Raw genomic sequence first — 24,850 nt, 5'->3', positions numbered from 1 at the left:
CAGGTGCCCTGTAACACACTTTCCCTCAAAGCCAAGCACTGGTTTGTACTTTGTGTTGTGAAAGAACAAGATTAATGGTGGACTCCACCTTGTACATTATGGAATGCAGGGTCACAAATGTTCTAAAGCATGTCAGTAGAAGCTTTGAATGGGTTTTCAATCACCTGCTCTGAGGTTCCAGGACCTAGTGCTTACACAGGTGGAAGCATCTGTTTCTGTTCCGAATAGACAGATTTTTAACTACTGTACCCCTGATCTTTTTCTGGCCAACATCACTATCCACATCTGTTTCATAGATTCATTAAACTGAAGTTCATTTGAATGGTACAAATCTCATCATCATGATTGTGCACTGTAATCTTCTGAGTTTCTCAGATTTCGATAATGTCAGACCAGTGTAAGTTCTCTGTAAAATAAAGATGGTTGCACAGTTTGTGTAAATGTCAGATTCTTCATTTTCAGCAATGATTCAAGCACAAAGTGAACTGTATTAGTGAGACGGTAAACTTGTCTTACCATAATCGGGCAGGCAGAAAGTAAAGGAGAAGGTGCTTTAGGCCTAATACTTTCTTTGAACTAAATGATTACACACATTAGGCTACATTTATTTTCCATTATGTGCTATGTAGGCCTACTATTGATGTGGTTATTGCACCCTCTGCCTTTAATTAGGTGACTAGGCTAAACCACTGAAGTAAATCGTTGTGTACTGTAGAGTCAGTAGTCACTACAGTGCATACGAAGAAATAGGCCAAAATATCTAATGGCTTTTCATAATAACCATGAGTTACGCTTAATCTTTTGGGACGAACGTTAAAGGTGACAGGACCCAGGCGAGTCCTCGGTCTGCAAATAGTGGAATTCTGGTGATGTGAGCTCTGCTCCGGGTAAGATTATTGCCAGAAACCTAGCCCAAAGGCCGGAAGATGGCGAATGCATGCAGCTGATTATACACACTTCTACACTTCCCGTGGACCAGTTCATACATGACACATTCTCCATTCAGGCTGCAAAGGCGTTGGTTTCCTCCTTAACTTGATTTAATGGCAAGAAGGTGGAGGAAAGAACAGGAGATACCTTCTATATGAAACATGTTCCACCATTATGCTAGAAAAAGCAATAATGCAAATCACCTGTGTTGTCAGTAATTGGTGGATGTCTGGTTCATTTCTACACTACACCGGGAAGCCATTACCCAGGTGATTTGGAATATCACCATGGACGATTTTATAAAGTTGATGGTTTGCGCGTTTATGCTTTGACTATGCAATGTTGAATGTACTACCTAGATAGCAGTTTTACACTACAATTGCATCATGTAAATATATACGCAACATGTAAAACTTTCAAAGATTTGACTGAGTTACAGTTCATATAAGTAAATCAGTCAATTGAAATAAATTCATTAGGCCCTAATTAATGGATTTCACATGACTGGGAATACAGATATACATTTGTTGGGCACAGATACCTTAAAAAAAAACTGGTCTCAGAGCATTTCATATTCTGTAAGTAAATCTTATGTTTAGTATGGTTACATAAGACATGGTTAAGGCGAAATTAGGGTGGATGGTTGGGTGTATAACGTGAACGTCTAGCAACCCAAAGGTTGCGAGTTTAGTCTCATCATGGACAATTTTAGCTAATTAGCAAATTTTTAACTACTTACTACTTTTTTGATGGTTTGCAACTACTTAGCATGTTAGCTAACCCTTCCCCTAACCTCAACTCTTTTAGCAAACCCTTTACCTAACTGTAACCTTTTAACCTATCTCTTAAACTTAATCCTAACCCCTAGCTAGCTTGCTAACGTTAGCCACCTAGCTAGAATTCTTAACATATCATACGTTTGCAAATTCGTAACATATTGTACATTTTGTAAATATGTAACATTTCATACGAATTGTAATTCGCAACGTATAATATGAAATGGGTTATGGACATCCACAAATTAATACATACCATATGAAACTAAACATATACTAAATGGAGTGTTTCAGATTTACATACAGAATAATACAAAATGCTCTGAGATCAGGTTGAAAAAAAGTAGGGACGTGGATCAGAAAACCTGTCAGTATCATGCAGCGTGACACATCTCCTTCACATAGAGTTGATCAGGCTCTTGATTATGGCCTGGGGAATGTTGTCCCACTCCTCTTCAATGACTGTGCAAAGTTGTTGGATATTGGCGGGAACTGGAACACGTTGTCATACACATTGATCCAGAGAATCCCAAACATTCTCAATGGGTGACATGTCTGGTGAATATCCAGGCCATGGAAGAACTGGGACATATACAGCTTCCAGGAATTGTGTACAGATCCTTGTGACATGGGACCGTGCATTATCATGCTGAAACATGAGGTAATGGCGGCGTATGAATGGCATAACAATGGGTCTCAGGATCTCTTCGCTGTATCTCTGTGCATTCAAATTGCCATTGATAAAATGCAATTGTGTACATAGACACAAATAATCACACAGCCATTTTCCAAGCAAGCATATATGTCACATAAACCCAAACCACAGCTAAATGCAGCACTAACCTTTGATGATCTTCATCAGATGACACTCCTAGGGCATTATGTTACACAATACATGCATGTTTTGTTCAATCAAGTTCATATTTATATAAAAAAACAGATTTTTACATTAGCATGTGATGTTCAGAACTAGCATACCCACCGAAAACTTCCGGTGAATTTACTAAATTACTCATGATAAACGTTGACAAAATACATAACAATTATTTTAAGAATTATAGATACAGAACTCCTTTATGCAATCGCTATGTCCGATTTTAAAATAGCTTTTCGCGAAAGCACATTTTGTGTAACAGTGTAGGTTCCGTCCCTCTCTTCGCCCCAACCTGGGCTCGAACCAGGGACCCTTGCACACATCAACAACTGACACCCCACGAAGCATCGTTACCCATCGCGCCACAAAAGCCGCGGCCCTTGCAACGCAAGGGGAAACCCTACTTCAAGTCTCAGAGCGAGTGACGTCACTGATTGAAACGCTATTAGCGCGCACCACCGCTAACTAACTAGCCATTTCACATCGGTTACACTTGCAATATTCTGAGTACATAGCTTGGCCATCACGGCTAGCTATTTTGACATCCGCCAACTTCGGGGTCACCTAAACCCAGAATTACTATTAGAAAAATTGGATTACCTTTGCTGTTCTTCGTCAGAATGCACTCCCAGGACTTCTACTTCAACAACAAATGTTGTTTTGGTTCCAAATAATCCATAGTTATATCCAAATACCTCTGTTTTGTTCGTGCGTTCAGGTCACTATCCGAAGGGTAACGCGCGAGCGTATTTCGTGACAAAAAAGATTCAAAATATTCCATTACCGTACTTAGAAGCATGTCAAACGCTGTTTAAAATCAATTTGTATGCTATTTTTCTCGCATAATAGCGATAATATTCCAACCGGGCAACGTTGTATTCATTCAAAGACTGAAAGAAAAAAATGGAGAAGTCTCGTGAATGTGCATCTCCAGTCTCACTGTCCCCAGGCTGACCACTGACCACTGACCACAAACTCTGCTGTTGTACTTTGCCCAGAGACAGCAGACACCCCATTCCACTTTCTGGCGGCTTTAGAGAGCCAATGGAAGCCTTAGAAAGTGTCACGTTACAGCGCAGATGCTGTAATGTCGATAGAGATGCAACAGAAGGACAACAAATTGTCAGACAGGGCACTTCCTGCATGGAATCTTCTCAGGTTTTGGCCTGCCATATGAGTTCTGTTATACTCACAGACACCATTCAAACAGTTTTAGAAACATTAGAGTGTTTTCTATCCAAATCTACAAATTATATGCATATTCTAGTTTCTGGACAGGAGTAGTAACCAGATTAAATCGGGTACATGTTTTATCCGGCCGTGAAAATACTGCCCCCTATCCCAAAGAAGATATGGAACATTTCTAGGATCTTTCATTTCATTTCAGCTCATGAAACATGGGACTGTAACGGTTGTCGTCGGGAATAGAGGACCAAAACGCAGCAGGAATGTGGATGCTCATCTTGTTATTTATTTTAAAATAAAGAGAACACCAAAATAACAAAATGAAGAACGCACAAACAACAAAACAGTCTTGTCATGCTCACACAGGCAAAACAAGAAACAATCTCCCACAACACTACACCAAAAAATTACCCATATATAGGACTCTCAATCAGAGGCAACGAGAAAGCACCTGCCTCCAATTGAGAGTCCAACCCCCCATTAACCTACACATAGAAATACCACAAACCAGAAAGAACATAGAAATACAAAACATAGAACATAGACCAAAACCCGGAAATAATAAATCAAACACCCTACTACATAAATCACCACCCCGAACCACATAAACAAAATACCCTATGCCACGTCCTGACCAAACTACAATAACAAATAACCCTTATACTGGTTAGGACGTGACAGGGAACAACACTTTACATGCTGTGTTTTTGTTCAGTATATATGACATAAGCTTAATTTGCTGTAACACTGATACTGTATGCCTAACCTATGTTATTAAAAATAGACAAGTTAATTGTACTGTAGGCCTATGTGCAACAGGTTGAAGTGGCAAGTAATAAAATAGTTGACATTCTGTTTTTCTTTGAGAAAGCTGTTCTTATTTGTATTTATTAGGGATCCCTCTTCCTGGGGTCCAAACACATTAAGGCACTTACATTACATATAAAACAAAAGATAAAGCTTTGGATAAGTAACTTCCCATGTGACTTCTTTGTAAACCACAAACTCTAAGAGGATATTCAATTATAATATTTTATGATCCGTGAACGATCCGGTTCTTCTTTATGTCATTATACAGAAATATCCCACTGTTATGTCTGAAAGGGTGATGTATTTTACGGCTCCCCTTTCCATTGAAAAGCATTTTGGTGTTATTACACAAAATAGTAATGGAGAGTATTTATTTTTACTACGTGTCTTTAGAACATTTTGTAAGTATCCTGCAAAATAACATTTATCCCATGTGTTATCCCATATGACGCATAGTAGGAGTTTTTCTGATGTTGGATGAATCTGAAATACAAGTTGTGCACAAAAGTTTTTAGAAAATGAGGAACAAGGAAGAGGATATGATAAAAAAACTTTTTCATCCGTATGTTAAGAATGCTTTTGTTTGCTCTTTAGTTATCCAAACACTATTAGGTGAATGCTGAAATAATTCAAGCCTGTTTTATTTTATTTGCACTATTTTATCATTCATCTGGCAGCTATTTGGGTACTGCATGTGATAAACCTTATCTAGCAGTGGCTTTGCAAATAGTGCTGGTGGAACAATGAGCCAGAGAGTAATGTGAAACCGTCTATCTACAAATGACAAGGCTGCTTGTGGAGAAAGTACAATAAGACGAGGCAGTCTTGAAACTTCCTTAGAAACTAATCAGACCTGTTAAACCAGGTGGTGGATAGGCAGGTACTGATGGGATCAGTAAGTCATTTTGCCAGAGGATGAATGTATGGTAATGGAAACTCAGGTGACAGTGAATGGAGAGGGACAGACGGATGATGTCATAAGGTATTAAGTCTTATTTTCTTACTTCACACATATCACATTGTGTTTAGTCTTTTACCATAACTGTAGTTCTACCAGATGATGTTTGCCAGTGTGTCACTGTATATTTGTATCTGCCAATTGTAAATGAATGGACAGAATAGAGTGATTAAGGATATAGGGTGACTTTATATATACAGTACTTGTACATTATGTGTAATACTGTAACATGTTAATGGGGAGCCAGATGATATGATAGATATCTTTAGTTTACTTATCTGATATAATTTCCTTGTTATGACAGTTGTTATAGAGCAACACTAACTAAAAACATGTATCTCTAAAATGTAAATGTGCATTAATAATATGAACCTATGATGGGTCGAACATGAAAATGTTCAAGTAACATTCCATAGAGGAGACTGTGGTCTAAAGTTTGTTACTGGATATCATGAATGTTGTTTAACCATTGAGAATTGCACAAATTTTGCATATACTGTAGGACACCTGGGTAAATATATGATTTGAATAGAACATTACAAGTGCTGAAATGATATGCCATCCTGCTCTGCAGGGTTTTAGATGGCAGAGAGACATGAGTTTCCTTCCCACTGTAGACCTGTCTATTGGGGACCTACGCATGCCCTTCAATGAAGAGGTCAAGTACTGTATCCTGGGAATCTCTGTAACCCTCTTCCTGATTGCTATGGGCATTCTGGTGTGGCAATTATACCGCTACTGCTCACAGGCTCCAAAGGAACCTGGTAAGTTAACTAAAATGAATCTAAGTTATCAGTTGGTTGTTGGTCCAACCATATATGGGTCAAGCACCAATGTACAGTAGAACTGGATGGAATAATAATTAAAGTACTGAACATTCTTTATTGCAAACTCCTATATTTTTGGGATAAGACTTTGGCTCATGAACAGGAGACAAGTTGTTATGCTGCTTGAATTCTCTATTCAATGCAGTGGATGACTTACTTTCATCTGATGGCAAGCCAGCAAAGACAGGAGACCTCCACACGGAAACCCAGAGGCCTAATGTTAAGGTTAGAGCACTCTATTACTTGTAACCATTAATTCCTTTGGTTACTCACAAGGAACGCTCTCCCATTTTGTCTTATGTCTACACTGAAATATGGAGCAACAAGCTTCTACTATGATGAATAGCTAACATTCTGTGTGTATCTTTGCAGTCGTGCTGTTCTTGAATGCACGTAAATCAAACAGAGGGCTTATCTCAGTGAGCTGTGGTTTAGAGAACGCACTGAAATAGACAGTATGACCATATCTGTTCCCCAGGTGGAGAAGCTCCATGAAGATGCACAGAGGTTGAGCCGTTGCCTGTCCATGGGCAGCCATGTGGAGCTGCCCAGCCTGGGAAACCAGCTGGACGAGGAGGTGAAGGGCTCCCTGCGCTTCTCCCTCTACTATGACCAGCTGCAGTCCAGACTGGTGGTCACCGTCCTGGAGGCCCGGGGCCTGCCGGTCAGGGACTTCAGCCGCAGTGTGGACCCCTTTGTGAGGGTTCGGCTGCTATGGGCCAGGCATGATAATGAGGAGGAGAAGGAGGAGCAGTCCTCTCCTTCACTGCAGTGTTTGCTCCATGAGTGGCAGTCCCGTATAGTGAAGGACAGCAGCAGCCCTACGTTTGGGGACCAGTTCTCCTACTCTATGGAGGAGGAGGATGTCCCTCACACCACCGTCAGGTTTGAGGTACATAACGTGGTGTTACATTGATTAGCTAATTAAATGAGATAACCAAAATAATTTCCTCTTTTCTGCAGGTCAGAGACTTTGATAAGTTCTCCAGGCATGGGTTCCTGGGAGAGGTCAGAGTTTCTCTGTGTGATATGAAAATCTCATACCCTCTTGAAGTACTGGAGGATCTACAGACACCACAAAAGGTGGATGATACACTCTATCTGTACCTACACTCCACTACGAATTCATTTGGACAGTGAAGCTAAAACATTGATTTTGGCTTTATACTCCAGCATTTTGGATTTGAGATCAAATGTTTTATATGAGGCGACAGCTCAGAATGTCATCTTCTATTTGAGGGTATTTTCATACATATGTTTTACCATTTAGAAATGAAAGCACTTTATGTGTCTAGGCCCCCAATTTGAAGTATTTGGACAAATTCCCTTATGGTGTGTTATATATATTTGTTATTTTTTTTAACCCATCCACTCTTTGGAGGACACATATCTTGTTTGTTTTTTACAGCTTTTCTGCTACATGCAGAGTACCAGTCAACGGTTTGGACACACCTACTCATTCAAGGGTTTTTCTTAATTTGTTTTATCTTTTTCTACATTGTAGAATAATAGTGAAGACATCAAAACTATGAAATAACACATGGAATCATGTAGTAACCAGAAAAGTGTTAAACAAATCAAAATATATGTTTTGTTTAACACTTTTTGGGTTACTACATGATTCCATATGTGTTATTCCATAGTTTTGATGTCTTCACGATTATTCTATAATGTAGAAAATAGTAAAAAATAAAGAAAAACCCTTGAATGAGTAGGTGTGTCCAAACTTTTGACTGGTAAGAGTGTGCAAGCTGTCATCAAGGCAAAGGGTGGCTACTTTGAAGAATCTAAAATATATTTTGATTTGTTTAACACTTTTTTGGTTGCCACATGATTCCATATATGTTATTTCAGTTATTCTTCAATGTAGAAAATAGTAAAAATAAAGAAAAACCCTTGAATGAGTAGGTGTTCTAAAACCTTTGACCGGTATTATATTCTTATTTACAAAGTGACTCCAAAATGATGCAATAAATTTAGCATTCATTTATATTGGGAAAAACGTAATCAAGAAACATAAACAACAACAAAAAACTGCAAATGCATCTAACAAGTTTGTAGAGTCACACATGTGATGTAGTCATTGTGTGCTAGGAATTTGGGACCAAATACTAAACTTTGACTAAATTGAATACACTGTAAGTGAATTGTTCCAAATACTTGACACCTTCAGATGGGGGGACTAGATACATAAAGTGCTTTCATTTCTAAACGGTAAAATTGATATGTATACAGAAACCCTCAAATTAAAGGTGACATTCTGTACTGTCACCTCATGACTTGCCTAGTTAAATAAAGGCTAAATAAATAAATAAATATAAAACATTTGATCTCAAATCCAAAATGCTGGAGTATAGAGCCAAATTCTAACTTTTAGCTTCACTGTCCAAATAAATACACAGTATGTTCAAGTGATATCAAACCTGTCTGTGTACTGTCATGACTTTAGTAATACAGTATTACAATTTCCAGGACATGGTTGGAGAGGTGCTTCTCTCTCTAAAATACCTCCACACCCTCCAGAGACTGGAGGTGGGTCTGCTGAAGATCAGGGCACTGCCTCAGCAAAGTAAAAAAGACCAAGGTAAATGCCACTTTTCTTGTGTGATAAACTCATTATTGAGCAGACGTTGCATACTGTTGCGTTGTAGATACAGGTAGGATTGATTGGTGATTGTTTCAAAAAGTTAGTTTCATTTTTCTAGTTCGGTTGTATGCCAGGATCAGTGTCCTCTGCAACCAGTTCAAGCTGCGGCACCAGAAGTCCACTGCTAAGACCCTGTGTGAAGTGACCGTCTTCAACGAAGTCATGATGTTCACCCTGCCAGACCCACAGATCAGGGCGTGCTGCATTGTGGTCTCTGTGTACGAGATCCATGCAGACAGGAAGTCAGCCAAACGCCTGGTTGGCCAGGTCACCTTTGGAAAGGGAAAGAGGTCAGAGGATGAACACTGGCGTTTGATGATGCGATCAATTTGTCAGCCAATAGCAAAGTGGCATCCGTTGTTGATTTGAAGTCAGCCAGGCCCCCTACTTTGACTATGTTCTTGTAATGTACAGTTGATGGTTTTCACAAAATCTAAGATGAAACCTCATACTCTTCCATGTATAGTCACTATGCAGGACAAGCAAATAGAAAGAGTGGCAACTTACAAGAACTTGGTTTCTTGATAGATGAGTGTCTCACCTTTAAACCCCAAGTCAAAGGTCTTGTGAAAAAGCTTAGGCTCAAGTTTAGTTTTTATTTTCATAATAAGTCATGTTTTTCTTTTGAAGTGCGAAATTGGCTTGTTTCCGCTATTTTTGTCCCTGTAATTGATTATGGTGATATCTTGTACATGTATGCCCCTGTGGAGTCATGATGTATGCTGGACACTGTGTACCATTGGGCGCTGAGGTTTATTACTGACTCCAAAGCTCTCACACATCACTGTATCCTCTACATGAGAGTAGGCTGGCCTTCATTCGCTCTTCGGAGATTACATCACTGGTCATTTTTTATTTATAAGGCCATATTGAAACAGCTCCCATTTTTGTCCAACAGACAAATGAAAACTATCGCCTGTGCTCACTTGACTGTGTTTGGTGATTGTGCCTAAGGCCCATTTGGAGACAGGGAGAAAAACATTCCAGTTCCAAATTTCAGGAGCTTGTCCCATTATATTAGTTAAAAGCTAGGTTAACACTATAATGGGAAATTATGGAAAGTTATGGAAAATGAAGTGGGGGGGCTGTCAATATTTTGACTCCTAGTTGCACCACACTTTCCCATATCATCTTGCTGTTCAGTGTGTAAATTGGTGTTTTTTAAACTGTAGTTCTTTGTGTTTTACGTTGTAAACGTGTCTGCAACTTTGTGTGCTGCTATTTTGGCCATGTCTCTCTTGTAAAAGTGTTTGGTCATCTCAATGAGACCGAACTGGTAAAATAAAGGGCAAATAAAAAAATGGAAATGTGTGGAGGACCAGGATTACTAACATTTTGTTTTTCAAGCTATTTCTCAAAATTGATATCACCTCTCTGTGAAAAATAGACTATGCTTTACTATTATACTATACTGAAATGCTGTGGATAAATCATAAGTTCCAGCTGCTCACCTGATATGAGCAGTGCCTGATCACCTGTGAATATTAAATACTATATATACAAAAGTATGTGGACACCCCTTCAAATTAGTGGTTTCGGCTATTTCAGCCAGACCAGTTGATGACAGGTGTATAAAATCGAGTATGCAGCCATGCAATCTCCATAGACAAACATTGACAGTAGAATGGCCTTACTGCTCAGTGGCTTCAGTGTGGCACCGTCATAGGATGCCAACTTTCCAACAAGTCATTTAATCAAATTTCTGCCCTGCTAGAGCTGCCCCGGTCAACTGCAGGTGCTGTTATTGTGAAGGAGAAACATCTAGGAGAAACAACGGCTCAGCCGCAAAGCAGTAGGCCACACAAGCTCACAGAACGGGACCACCAAGTGCTGATGTGCTTAGTGCGTAAACATCGTCTCTCCTCGGTTGCAACACTCACTACAGAGTTCCAAACTGCCTCTGGAAGCAACTTCAGCACAATAACTGTTCGTTGGGAGCTTCATGAAATGGGTTTCCATAGCCGAGCAGCCGCACACAAGCCTAAGATAACCATGTGCTATGCCAAGCGTCGGCTGGAGGGATGTTAAGCTCGTTACCTTTGGACACAGGAGCATTGGAACCATGTTCTTGAGTGATTAATCACACTTCGCCATCTGGTAGTCCAACGGACGAATTTAGGTTTGGCGGATGCCAGGAGCACGCTATCTACCCCAATGCATTGTACCAACTGTAAAGTTTGGTGGAGGAGTAATAATGGTCTGGGGCTGTTTTTCATGGTTTGGGCTAGGCCCCTTAGTTCCAGTGAAGGGAAATATTAACGCTACTGCATGCAATGACATTCTAGACGATTCTGTCCTTCCAACTTTGTGGCAACAGTTTGGGGAAGGCCCTTTCTTGTTTCAGCATGACAATGCCCCCGTGCACAAAGCGAGGTCCATACAGAAATGGTTTGTCGAGATCTGTGTGGAAGAACTTGACTGGCCTGCACAGAGCTCTGACCTCAACCAAATCGAATACCTTTGCGATGAATTGGAATGCCGACTGCGATCCAGGCCTAATCGCCCAACCTCACTAATGCTCTTGTGGCTGAATGGAAGCAAGTCCCCGCAGCAATGTTCCAGCATCTGGTGGAAAGCCTTCCCAGAAGAGTATAGGCTGGTATAGCAGCAAAGCGGAGACCAACTCCATATTAATGAAGTGCACAAAGATTCTTAACTTATGGTAATTGTTGCATGTCAGCATCACTAGAACCTTGAAGATATCTGTTTAGTAAAAACATTCACATATTTATACATTCTCAGCTCTGAACTTGGACTCCCACAAGCAGTTTAGGAACGTTCATCCTGGTCTAGCGTGTACCTTTGTTGACCACATGAGGGTGCTCTGCTGTAACTTGTTAGTAGTGATGAGCTTTCCGACTATTTTCGGTGGGCCAAAAAGCCTCGGAATGCCCGTCGACCAGATTGACGCGCTGTCCCTACTATTTAATCATTTTGTAATTTATCTGCAGAAAAACATTGTTTAAAGCTCTACAAGCAGTGGTGGCAGTGTGCCATTTAGGGAGCCAAATGAACGGCTCTTTCACCATTCAAAAAGAGCCATTTGTTCAACCCATCTACTTATTAGTAATGCTGCTTTCAAGACAACTTGGAACTCGGAATAAAACTAAGTCAAATTTTGACGTCAGTGATTTTCAGATCAGCAAGTCGGAGCTCTAGAAATAGGCCCGAGTTTTAATTAAAAAAAAAAAAGTTTTTATTTTTATTTAACTAGGCAAGTCAGTTAAGAACAAATTGTTATTTACAATGACGGACTACCAAAAGGTAAAAGACCTCCTGCTGGGACGGGGGCTGGGATTAAAATTTTTAAAATAAATAACATAAATATAGGACAAAACACACATCATGACAAGAGAGACAACACAACACTACATAAAGAGAGACTTAAGACAACATAGCAAGGCAGCAACATCTGACAACACAGCTTGGTAGCAACACATGGTAGCAGCACAAAACATGGTACAAACATTGGGCACAGACAACAGCACAAAGGGCAAGAAGGTAGAGACAACAATACATCACGACTTGAAATTCCGAATTGGGTGATTTCCGAGTTCCCAGTTGTTTTGGATGCAGCATAAAGGCCACACATGCGTCATGTGTCACACGACTAAGGGCTGTTCTATCGCACGACGCAACGCAGAGTGCCTGGATACAGTCATTAGCCGTAGTATATTGGCCATATACCACAAACTCCCGAGGTGCCTTATTGCTATTATGAACTGGATACCAATGTAATTAAAACAGTAAAGAGAATGTTTTTGTCATACCTGTAGTATACGGTCTGATATACCACGGCTTTCAGCCAATCAGCATTCAGGGCTCAAACCACCCAGTTTATAATGATTCATATATACTGTAGCTCAGTGGTTCTATTACTGTACTTTCCCCAGTTTACCAGCTACTGTATGTCATGATACTTTATGATCTAGTCAGTTCTGTCCACACATTTGTCTGTAATGCTAAGACATAACTGTCAACAAGACTCCCATGCCAGACTATACAGCTATGACGGTAGTCTGAGGATATGCAATATTCATAGACATGTCTGGCTTTGCGAGATCAGTCATCACATAGTCTATCATGCAGTGTTTGTCCTTGATGTGGCTGTGCTGCAACAATCTGAGGAAAAACTGAAATGTGGCAGCTGAGTCAAACCCCAACCTTACTCAAGACTAGAGAATGAAGAGCAAAGAAGAACGATATGGATCAGAACAGAAGAGAGTTCTTTGAGTTCAGACTGCAACCCCAAAACTTGTGCATTCCCAATCACAAAATAAAACACCACAAAACTTCTCTCAACACTGTGAGCTGCTGATGTGAGATTAGTAGCCAGCTTGCGTCTCACCCTTTCAAGGCCATTCCCAGGCAGTGCCCACCCCTTCTCCAGGGCAATGTGCTGTTAGCTGGCTGATACTCCCCTGCCCACTATCTCCTAATTTGTCTGTCCGTGAACAGAGGCATGAGAAAATAAACCCAGAGACCTTGAGATGGAAGGGGCTTACTGCCATGCCTTTAGTCTGCCTGCAATTACTGTCCACACTCTATGTTGTACAGCTGTTAGAGAGGGGAGATTCTGTCCAGTCTACTGAGGGGTTTACACAGTGGAATGCACAGTATGAACACAGCCATAATGCTCTTTAAGTGGTCATGCAGCTTTCAATTTCATAGTTCCCTTCTGTTGGAACAATGAAAGGGGCTTACTGCCATGCCTTTAGAGGGGCTGCAGTCTGCCTGCAATTACTGTCCACTCAATGTCATACAGCTGTTAGGGAGGGGAAATTCTGTCCAGTCTACTAAGGGGCTTACACAGTGTAATGCACACTATGAACACAGCCATAACACTCTTTAAATGGTCCTGCAGCTTTCAATTTCATAGTTCCGTTCTGTTTGAACAATGAAAAGTTGCTCTCATCACGTTTGATTGATTCAGACTGTAGTAAGGTGCAGTTACAAAATATCGGTATCAAAATAGTACAGTTACGTCATTGTCATTAACTGCTCTGACATTTCGTTTATTGCTCAGTGTGAAATTAGATGTAAACATTTAGCCACCGTTGTTTACCGCTCTCCTAAACCTCCTGGGATCTCCCACACAGTGAATACAGCTGAGAACGTCTCTTCACCTGTGGCGTCATCTCTCATTTATAGAAATGCAAATTGGTGTAGAAAAAAAGAAATACAAATATACTATTCTAAGTATCAGCCATAACAGGGGGTGTAATTTGAAGTTGTATCAGTCAAAGATGTGTATTTTACAGCTTGGCTTTGAGATGCGAGTATGGGATGTCCTGGTTAGAAACATACGTTTTATTTGCTGCAAGCCACAGCAGAACTTGATACTGTATACAGGACTTTCAGGATATACTGTAGGTCAGGCATCACTAACGGGTGAGCAGTCAGCACACTTTACTCTAGACCATTATATAAGTGACATGCAGCCAATCATCTGCCTAAGAGAAAAATGTAAATTCCATGTGGTTTACGCTTGCTATACATATTCCAAGCTGTATCACATCCGATCGTGATTCGGAGTCCCATAGGGCGGCGCACAACTGGCCCAGCGTCGTCCGGGTTTGGCCGTCATTATAAATAACAATATTTTCTTAAATGACTTGCCTAGGTAAATAGAAAAATATATTCCCACTGTCAATTGGCTCTGATGATGTCAATACAGTGGAATGTTGGGTTACATAGGAAAAGGTTGTGTGGAAGTTTCTTCTGAGTTTCAGAGCAAAGCTTTTTGAATTTACCATGTAGGATCAGCCATTCTTAGTTCTTTTATTTGAATGTTCTGAAAAACAACAAACAACTCCCAACAGGTGGGATATGAGCATTTCTTCTTTGTCAGAAGACAATTACTCAAATACTGACATTGAGTGTGGTACCATTGAAGTTGTGTGAAGTTAGTGTTGCAGCCATCTGACCTCACAGCACAGGAAATCCTAACAAAGCAGAGAGGTCTCTTACCCCTTCAGCCCCTCCCCTCTGACAAATTCCACATTCCATTCTGCATCTCCCACATTCTTCCCTTGGGTAAAGTCTAGAAGTTCCTGTGAGGACTTCACATCAGTCCTCATTCTCACTGTTGTCCTGTCTTCCCTTGTTTTTCCTCCCAGTTGAAATACAGTTCTCACGCAGGCATCTTTGAGTCAGCGTTAGAGACGAGCCAAAGACCCACCTCCCCCACAATAAAAGCTGTCTTTGGCTCACTACTATGTCTCCCACTCTCCCTGCAGTTGTCACAACCTGGCTCTTAGATGGTGACAAGCAAGGGAGTCCATGTAGGCAGTTAAGGAGTAACACAAATATTTGTTAAATAACTAAAGTATAAAACTACAAAGGAAAATGAACCTGTGAAGTGTGAAAGTAGGCATGTGAGGGGTGTAATGGAGACACATGGATGAAGGTAAAATGTGTGTCAGTGTTGAAGGGTGCACCTAATCAAAAAACATAATCAACCACATCAAAACAAAATGGTGCTTGTGGAGAGAGAGAGCCAGGACTGGGCACCAGGAACTTCTCCTAGTTGATCCCAAACCCAGGTGCAACTTGTCACCTCAACCCAATCAACTCCACCTGTCCGCAATCTGCAAATGAAAGCACAAACAGAGGCAGGGAGAGTGAGGGGGCGTAACACCCATAAAAATCATGGACTAAGGACCCCAAAAAAAAAAACACAAATACAACTGATCAAAAACCATAACTAATAAAGGTTCAGACAATTCTATACAAACCATAAAAAAAATAAAAAATAAAATAAAGGTAAGAGGCCCACCAGATGCCCATGACACCAATCCAACCAAATCACCTGACCCCATCCAACCACGGTACCTGGAAGCAACAATTTAAGAGAAAGAAATGGAGACCGAGCGATAGCAGAGCAGAAGTCAGAGCAACATAACGGACAAGACCACCAACCGAAAAGAACAAACACAAAGGCGTCCAAAGATCTACTAAATCGGTGCACGGGAAAGCACATCCACAACTTTTACACGTCGTACATCCAAATGGAACACCTGCTGGAACAAACACCAGCGCATAATCCTGCGATTTGGGCAAAGTATGGTGTGCAGGAAAAAGGTTGTGGTCAGTGTAAACCACAATGGGGACCACACCTGACCCCACATATACTTCAAAATGCTGCAACGCCCAGATTAAGGCAAGGGCCTCCACCACTGAACAATTCAACTGATAAACTTTCAGGAGAAATAGCTAACAGGATGTTCAACACCATCTGCTTGAAGCAACACGGCACCTGCCTCCACATTACTGGCATCCACATATAGGTTGAAAGGCTGTTCCAATCATGGGGCAGCCAACACAGGGTCAGAGCTAAGGAGCAGTCTCAAATTTTCAAAAGCACTGACAGCAGGAAGTCCAGATGAAAATCAGCCCTCTTCAACAGATCAGTCAGGGGTGCTACAACCATGGAGAAGATGCAGCAAACCCCCGATAATACCCAACCATACCTAGGAAGCGTTGCAGCTCCTTCTTGGTGGTGGGCGGTGGAAACAGATAGCGGCCACTTTAGCACGCACCAGGAGAACACGACCCTGCCGAGGTAGGTCGCGGTTGCCTGGGCAAACTCACATTTGGTTAAGTTCAGTGAGACAGGCCTCAGCGAAGCAATCCGAGTCTGTATCTGCACCAGATGTCACTCCCAAATGTCACTATAAACAACCACATCTAGATAAAACAGTACAGCCTTCAAGGCCAGAGATCACCCTATTCATAAGATGCTGAAACATAGCAGGAGCGTTGCGTAGGCCAAAACTCATGACAGTATAGGAGAAAAGACAGAGTAATAAAAGCAAATATTTCATAAGCTCTTGATGACAAAGGCACCTGCCAGTAACCATTCAGTAAATCAAACTTGCTGACAAACCGGGCAGCGCCAACCTGGTCAACACAATCTTCCATCCGTGGGAGTGGGTAACAGTCAGGTTATCACACTTAACCTAGTCAGTGCAAAATCTAAGAGAACCATCTGGCTTGTTCACCAAGAGACACGTGGAGGCCCAACTGGAGAATGATGGTACAGCGATATCATTAACAGGCATGTACGTCATCCGAGTCCACGTGACGTAGCTTCCCAATGACACACGATAAAAATGCTGTTTAATGGGGACAGCATCCCCAATATCAATAACGTGCACTGCCAAACATGTACGAGAAGGTGTGTCAGCAAACAGACTGAAAATCAGTGATCAAATCAGTTAATTCTGCTTGACAATTAGACAGGTGACCCAACAAACTCCAAATTCATCAACCTACAACGCAAAATACCATCAGGGCCTGGCACCCCTTCTTCACACTGCCACTGTATGTGAAGGTAGAGTGGCTGACCTCAGATCAGAGTCCACCAAAAGAACAGGACTAACCACGTCAGTTTTAGCACAGTTCTGATTTAGCCAATTCAGAAGACAAACGAGCATAGGGCTTTAACTAATTGACATAGCAGAGCGGATTCACCTTTCTGAGCTCAGGGGTAGCAATTAGAGTTCAGATCGGACAATTGGCGAACCACAGTGTGGACTGCTGAATTTGGCCTGAAAAGGAGAAGCGACAATGGGCAGCAGGGCCAGAACCTGGTCCCCTGGACTAAATTGTCACGGCTCAGCTCGCCAGTCAAACAAACTTTTCATCCTCACCTGAGCGGATGCTAGTTTCTTTTGCCATTTCACAAGATACATACAACCTGTGTTAGAAAACACAAACATGACAGATTTGTGGGCTGCTCAACCAACTTCCCATCCTCTGATACAGTAAGGGGACCACACAGCATGACCAAGAACAAGGTCACTAGGAAAGGTCACCCAGTGCTCTGTGATACTTCTTTAACAGAGAGTAGCAACCAGTGTAACCCCTCTTCCCAGTCACATGCGTACTGCACTAAATTAGGATGTAACAGTGACTTCGAAGTCTGATGAAACTGCTCAAGGGCCCCTTGACTCTGCGCATAAGCATTGGCTTGATTATGTTTTATACGCAATTGTCGCAAGACTTGCGCAAATATGTGAGAAGTTGGAAGCCTGATCACTCTGAATAGAGATGAACTGTGACAAAGCCTTCACAAGACTTTGTGGTAATGTTGCGAAGTGGATAGGCTGCAGGATATCGTAGCCTGACATAAGTTAACAGGTAGGTGCTACCAGCTTTAGAACGGGGTAAGGGTCCAACACAATCAATAATCAAATGCTCAAGTGGCTGGCCTGTAACAGGAGTAGGTTGTAGCAGGACTGGCCTTTACATCCAATTAGGCTTCCCAGTCAGCTGACAAACATGGCATGTTTTGATGTAAGCGGAAATGTCTTTAAAAGGCCAATAAATATTACGCAAATTTCCATCATAGGTTTTACTAACCCCAGGTGACCAGAAACATGACATGTTTTCAAAACTAGATCTCAAAGCTTAGAATGAACCGCAATCTGAACAATAGCATCACTCACAACTTTTGCTGTTCGTAGTCCATTTCCTCACCAACAACTGATATTGAATATAGTAAACCTGGACAGCACTCCTTACCTCAACCAGAAGTACTTGCTCAAATAAACCTTTTAAAGGTAGGATCAGAGGACTACTCCATCACAAGATCACAGGTAAATATTTAATGGATTATCAAACTGTTCGGCTATGTGTTGTGTAAGTTCCGTTTTGACCATAGTGTCAGCACGGGTCATAGCATGCAGAGAATACCTCCGGGAATCTCTGTACATTTTCATCAATAATCCCTACATGGGATGGGGTATGAGATACCACCAGAGGAGATGTATCACGCCAGACACGGCTAAGTTTTTACCCAAAGTCACATGAACACCGTCAACGGGCAGAAAGGGAGGCACCCCAAGGGCAACCTCCTTGCACTAGGTCAGATATAGGTTTGACTTTGTGCAAGGGTACAGACAACGTATTCAAACCGAGCTCTTGAATCAGGACATTGGTTCCTGTATGTCTCCAGAGAAAAAGGCAGAACGACTCCGAAACAAACAATTCAGAGGCACCAGTGTCTCGCAGAATCTTTACTGGCACATCACTACCCAATAGTAAACATAACCCTGTGAGACAAACAGCGAATAACCAGTACTAAAAGTTTTGGACAATTCTTGAGCAACAGGATTAACATGAAGGAACAGGCCCAGCTAACAGGTTTTAAATTTGTGCTGGCCAAGCTGCTGACCTTTTTACCAAGGACAAGACAAATTCTTCCAGTGGCCTTTACCTTGACAATAATTACAGATTTTACTTATATCATTCTGTCCACTTGAACCACATTCAGATCTAGATGAAAATGCATCATAACCAGAACCAAAGGAATTTGCTGACTGAAATCCACTTGAACTGTTCCTCTACCCCCAATCTCGCATACAGGACCCTCCAAAACTGCCTTTGTGGGTCAGTATGTACTCATCTGCCAAAACAGCAGCTTCAGATGCATTCCTTACTTTATGTTCATTTATATAGGTAGAAAGACAATGCAGGACAGATTCTTTAAATTGTTCAAGGACCACCAGGTTGCACAAATCTTCAAAACTAGTGACTTCTGAAGCAGTACACCAACAAGTGAATTAACAAATCCTGTGAAAACTCAACATGGGACTGTTTTTCACCTTTCAACGTTCTGAAATGCTGTCGATATGCTTCAGGGATCAACTCATAAGCATGCAGGACAGCAGCTTTAACCTTCCCATAATCACCATCTGTAGCACTAAGAGATGAATAAGCCTCCTGAGTCCTACTGGTCAAAACACACTAACCTCAAAGTACGGTCTGCTACACGTTCAAATAATATTAAAAACAAATAGATCCTGATCATTTTAAGTAAAATTAAGCAACAACCGGAGAATACCAGCAACATCAAAAGGCAGAGAACGACCAAGGGAAGAACATCCCATTGGGGAGGTTGCGTAGTCATTCTCTAAAGAAAATTCACCTGAAAGCTTGCCTTCTGACAAGTTCTAACCGCTGATGTTGACACAGTTTAGCTTGTTCCAATCCCGCTACACCCTTCCCAAATAAAGTTATTTTTGCTGTTTCAACCTTTCCAGATGTTTGTCATGATTTAGCTGCAATAAAAGTAACTCCTTCTGCTCAAATGTCAAACCAGTACTAGACACAATTGGTACATCCAATACAGCAGGACTAGGTTCACCCAATTCTGCCTTCAAAATACCAGCAGAAAGCAAATTAGCTGACAGACTTCATTGTACCCTTGAGACGGTTGTCACTAATCGCAACATAAGTCACTCAACTTCAAAAGCTGTTCCTTCGTAAACTGCATTAGCAGCTCTTCAGAAGGAGCACGGACAAAATCCTCAATAGACTCCATAATGCTACTACCAAATGAACAGTAGTAGCCCAAACTTTGAACTGCCCTAATGAGCACAAACTACAGAACAAGTACATAGCTGACTTAACACTGCAAAAATAGGTGTATTACTTATGTTCCCCCAAATGTTATTGTTAAACTTAACCTTAGTTGTCGGTGGCTTTGCGGCGGGTATTGTTGCAGTAGCGCATGCTGGCACAAAGGAGGAACCAGCTCGCTGGTAACCAACCCCGAACCACAGATGTGCTCCCGAGACAACTCCTCTGACCACGATCACCACACAAACAACAAATGATGCACAACGTGCTCCCAGCAGGAACACACCGCTATACCTAACGGGGAAAGACCATAACTCTGGGCAATGAGTTATGGCTGCCTCAACTTCTCACTGTCATACATTGCAAAGACAACTCACCTCCACAATCCAATGACCCAACAGGGAACAGAACAAAGTGTCTAAGGACTGTACATGAGACTTCATGGTCTTCTTGCCACTGATGCACCAAATAAAAACTTGTATTAAATAAACAAGTCATCAAACCAATACCTTAGAAGGCAGTCTAAACCAATTCAAGTGTGATTAAACACAACTACAAAGTCAACATGTAACTTCCAATATACAATAGCGCATACAAATGGCCAAATAGCCATACAGGCTTCTGGGACAATACCAGAACTAAGCAAACCTTAAGACACCAAAGAGTCACCAATTAACATATATATTAGGGATAACATTGAAATAGCCTAGGCAAGATCCCGGACGAGCCTCCATTTGTCTTAGATGGTGACAAGCAATGGAGTCCACACATTTGGCAGTTAAGGAGTAACAAAAATATTTCAATAACTAACAAAGTATAAAACCCCAAAGGAAAACAAACCTGTGAAGTGTGAAAGTAGACATGTGAGGGGTGTAATGGAGACACATGGATGAAGGTAAAATGTGTGTCAGTGTTGAAGGGTGCACCTAATCAAAACCATTATCAACCAGATCACAAAACAAAACTGTGCTTGTGGAGAGAGTGAGAGAGAGCCAGGACTGGGCACCAGGAACTTTTATCTCCTGGTTGATCCCAAACCCAGGTGCAACACCTTAACAACCCAATCAGCTCCACCTGTTCCCAATCTGCAAATAAAAGCACAGCACAGCACAGCACAGCACAGCAGCCTGTCAGACATCCTTCCTGCTGTTTATAGAACTTCCAGTTGTCCAATTAGTCTGGCAGAAAAGACAAAGAAAAAGGCATTTGAAGAGCATCAGATCTACCACAATGAAATGCATTGACAACATGCTCAGATAAACTTTATGAAGTATATATTAAAGTAAGAATGTATTCATAGAGATATTTTTATTCATATCCCAAGGGCAGGAGTATTCATCTTCATCTGTTTACACTTACAGTAGGCTCTGCCTTTCTTTGAAGTTTCTTGAGACCCTGTGTCTATCATGAAACTACACCAATTTAAATGATAACACAAACATGCCTTTAGCTGAGGAATGTGATTGTCTGTGCTCATCCCTGCATGTGGCCATTGGCCACACCATGATGGGGTCAACAAGAAAAGACAAGGCCAGATCAGATGGTGTCTGCCTGGGAGTGGTCAGTGCTTTGTGCTGACATTTTGGCTGAGGTCAACCGGCAGGGGTTGTCTTTTAAAATACCCGGGGCCACCTGATGCAAACGTTTGTTAAATCTGGCCTCAGCTGTAGATTAGAGCCTTTGTCCCACCAACATTCTGGCAGCTCTGTGAGATCTGTTTCCTTTGTAGTGTTTGAACTGGTTGAACGCAGATCAAGGTCTTTATCACTCTCATGAGAACAGTGAGACCTTTGTGTCCTGGAGAATATAATACTTTTAACCCAATTTGCCACCTCAGAGATCAATGTGCAAAGGAGCCAGAGAAAGGAGAGGAGATGGTGACATCACCACAAAAAAACATAGTAGTTACATAACCCCAGAGGACAATGTGGCATATGCCATAAACTGATGAAAGCAAGAAGATAAAAGATGTGTTATTGGAAGTGAAGGTACAACTGCTTTGTAAAAAGGAAGGCAAAGTTTAGAGGAACGACAGCATGTGGATGATGCTAAGTCTGTCAGCTGTGAGTCATACTATCCAGTCATCCAATTAACCTCTAATATTTTATACACTTATCATTGATGCAGCACTTTGTGTGCTTATTTACATACATCATGTCCAGTAATTGACTATCATAGTGCTAGCTACACACAACACATGAAAACATTTGTGATAGGAACTACAATATTTCTCATGTTACCTGTGTACTGTACAATGTCACAGTTAATATATTTTCTCCCCTTACAAAATAAAACACATAACAAAAATCTTGTGTAAAAAACTGTTTTGATTTTTTCCCTAGATAATGTACTTTTTTTGTAAGGGTGAGGGGAGAATATTTAATTATGTTATCATAAAAATAAAAAATAAAAACTTTTTTTGCATTCATTTACAATTAATTTGTTCTCACATTTCAAAATTATTTCCTGCCAATATTTTGTTTTGCTATCAGTACTGTTGGGTTTATTTATTGCTTTCAAAATCATTATTTCTGTTTGCAATACTAAGATTTTTATTATTGAAATCAGAAGTTTTGCTTGATATTAATGGCACGAAAGTAACTCCCTCACTTGAGGATTGCACCATATAATAACACTATTACTCTAATAAAGGTGTTTAAAGCAGCAATCCTTAATTGAAACATTAACAAAGTGTTTTCCCCACCACAGTTTTGGTAAAAAGCTGAGGGATGGGGCTCGAGAAATGCAAACACTCTCAAATCCATAGACTATGCTATGGATGCAAGGACTGCCCATCCATGCTATCAAAATTATAGTTTTAACAATGTTTTTAGGCTATACAGTGTTTGTTTACATTTACTTTGTTTGCAAACATTGGAGTAAAACAAGCTTATATGTTGGGTTCTGATGGGGCACAACAGCTGAACTAAGCTCATAAGGCCTTTATAGGTTATATTCTTCAAGAATCAATGGGTACATATCATTATTTATGAGTCCAAAAATAGATGTAGCAACTAAGGATTGCCCCTTTAACAGACAGTGACCTTCATACAGCAGAACTACACTCAGTGGCCAGTTTATTAGGTACACTCATCTTGTACCTGGTCAGACCCCCTTTGCCTTCAGAACAGCCTGAATTCTTCGGGGCATGGAAACGCTGCTCAATTGGTATCAAGGGACCTAACATATTTCAGGAAAAGATTCCCCACACCATTACACCACCGCCACCAGCCTGTACCGTTGACAACAGGCAGGATGGGGCCATTGACTCATGCTGCTTATGGCAAATCCTGACTCAAATGTAGACCTTACCATGAAATGCTGACTTACAAGCCATTAACAAACAATGCAGTCATTTACAGCAATGACCTGGGGAATAGTTAGAGGGGAGAGGAAGGGGGATGAGAATGGAAGCTGGGGATGATTAGTTGGCCATGATGGAATGAGGGCCAGATTGGGAATTTAGCCAGGACACGGGGTTAACACCCCTACTTTTATGATAAGTGCCATGGGAAAAGTGCATAAGTGCCATCGGTAAACCCTAGACACTGTCGTGCATGAAAAGCCCAGGAGGACGTCTGTTTCTGAGATACTGGAACCGGCGCGCCTGGCACCAATGATCATACTTTGCTCAAAGTCGCTTAGGTCACTCGTTTTCCCATTATAACGTTCAATCGAACAGTAACTGAATGCCTCGATGCCTGTCTGCCTGCTTTATATAGCAAGCCACGGTCTTGTGACTCACTAACTGTGGGATCGGACCATTTTCAGGAATAGGGTGGTGTAACCTAATAAACTGGCCACTGAGTGTATGTCACCATTTGAACGTGATCCATTAACCTGCCCCCAGAAAATGTATGGTAACACTTTATTTCTGTCCACTGTTCCGTAAATATCCCGCAAAATCGTTCCCTTGTCACGCATTTGGGCTTTTTAGATGTGGTCACCCTGGTGGAATTCCACCGGTGGAAACATTGCTACTGCGACATGTTAACACCATCTTTTCACATGTGAGGAGAATAACATATTTTAACCCCAAATGTGAATCTGGAATTTCACATATGAAAGTGAGATTTTCACATATGGCATTTTCTTGCATGTGAATCTGCAAATTAGATTTTCACGTGATTGATTTTCACGTGAACTTGCAATTCCACATGTACAACATTTGATTTTCACGTGAAACTGCAATTCACGTTAGGTGAAAACATGTTATTATCATCACATGTCAATAGTTGGTGTTAACATGTGAACTCAAAGTAATACATGTGAAAATATGGTTTCAAATGTGAAATTTAAGCTCAACATGTGAAAACTGCTTGAAAATGGGATTTTCATATGTGAAACTGCAAATGTGACATGTCTTTTTGTAAGAGCAGTCACACAGGCTAATATTATTTCTCGAATCAGGTGTGTGCACTGAAATAGTTTACTGCTTCATGTTTTCAATAATATGTTGTAAAATATTTCCATTGA

General features: G+C 41.1%; 1 protein-coding gene across 3 annotated transcripts; it reads left to right on the top strand.

Moving 5' to 3' along the window:
- The first annotated feature begins 5,313 nt into the window (after nucleotides 1-5,313).
- LOC106573757 (synaptotagmin 1) lies at nucleotides 5,314-10,318 on the top strand. 3 transcript variants are annotated; one of them, XM_014149095.2, is made up of 7 exons: nucleotides 5,314-5,557; nucleotides 6,108-6,297; nucleotides 6,506-6,585; nucleotides 6,839-7,252; nucleotides 7,324-7,443; nucleotides 8,833-8,944; nucleotides 9,066-10,318. In XM_014149095.2, the coding sequence occupies exons 2-7, from the start codon at nucleotides 6,129-6,131 to the stop codon at nucleotides 9,374-9,376; spliced, it is 1,206 nt and encodes a 401-aa protein (XP_014004570.2). In that variant the 5' UTR covers nucleotides 5,314-5,557; nucleotides 6,108-6,128; the 3' UTR covers nucleotides 9,377-10,318. The 3 variants fall into 3 exon arrangements, with proteins under 3 accessions (XP_014004570.2, XP_014004571.2, XP_014004569.2); XM_014149096.2 differs by having other exon boundaries at nucleotides 5,343-5,557; nucleotides 6,151-6,297; XM_014149094.2 differs by having other exon boundaries at nucleotides 5,347-5,557; nucleotides 6,116-6,297.
- Nucleotides 10,319-24,850: the final 14,532 nt, after the last annotated feature.

This window comes from Salmo salar, chromosome ssa16 (assembly GCF_905237065.1).
Source record: "Salmo salar chromosome ssa16, Ssal_v3.1, whole genome shotgun sequence".
Taxonomy (NCBI): domain Eukaryota; kingdom Metazoa; phylum Chordata; class Actinopteri; order Salmoniformes; family Salmonidae; genus Salmo; species Salmo salar.
Note: the sequence above shows the minus strand (reverse complement) of the source record. Positions and strands in the feature narration are given on the sequence as shown.

Bases quoted from the DNA above. Each gene is read 5' to 3' on its own strand.
- LOC106573757 (XM_014149094.2), top strand. From the start codon at position 5,499: ATGGTAATGGAAACTCAGGTGACAGTGAATGGAGAGGGACAGACGGAT. The intron at 5,558-6,115 runs GTATTAAGTCTT...GCAGGGTTTTAG, and splicing joins CAGACGGATGATGTCATAAG to ATGGCAGAGAGACATGAGTT. The intron at 6,586-6,838 runs GTTAGAGCACTC...TCTGTTCCCCAG, and splicing joins CCCAGAGGCCTAATGTTAAG to GTGGAGAAGCTCCATGAAGA.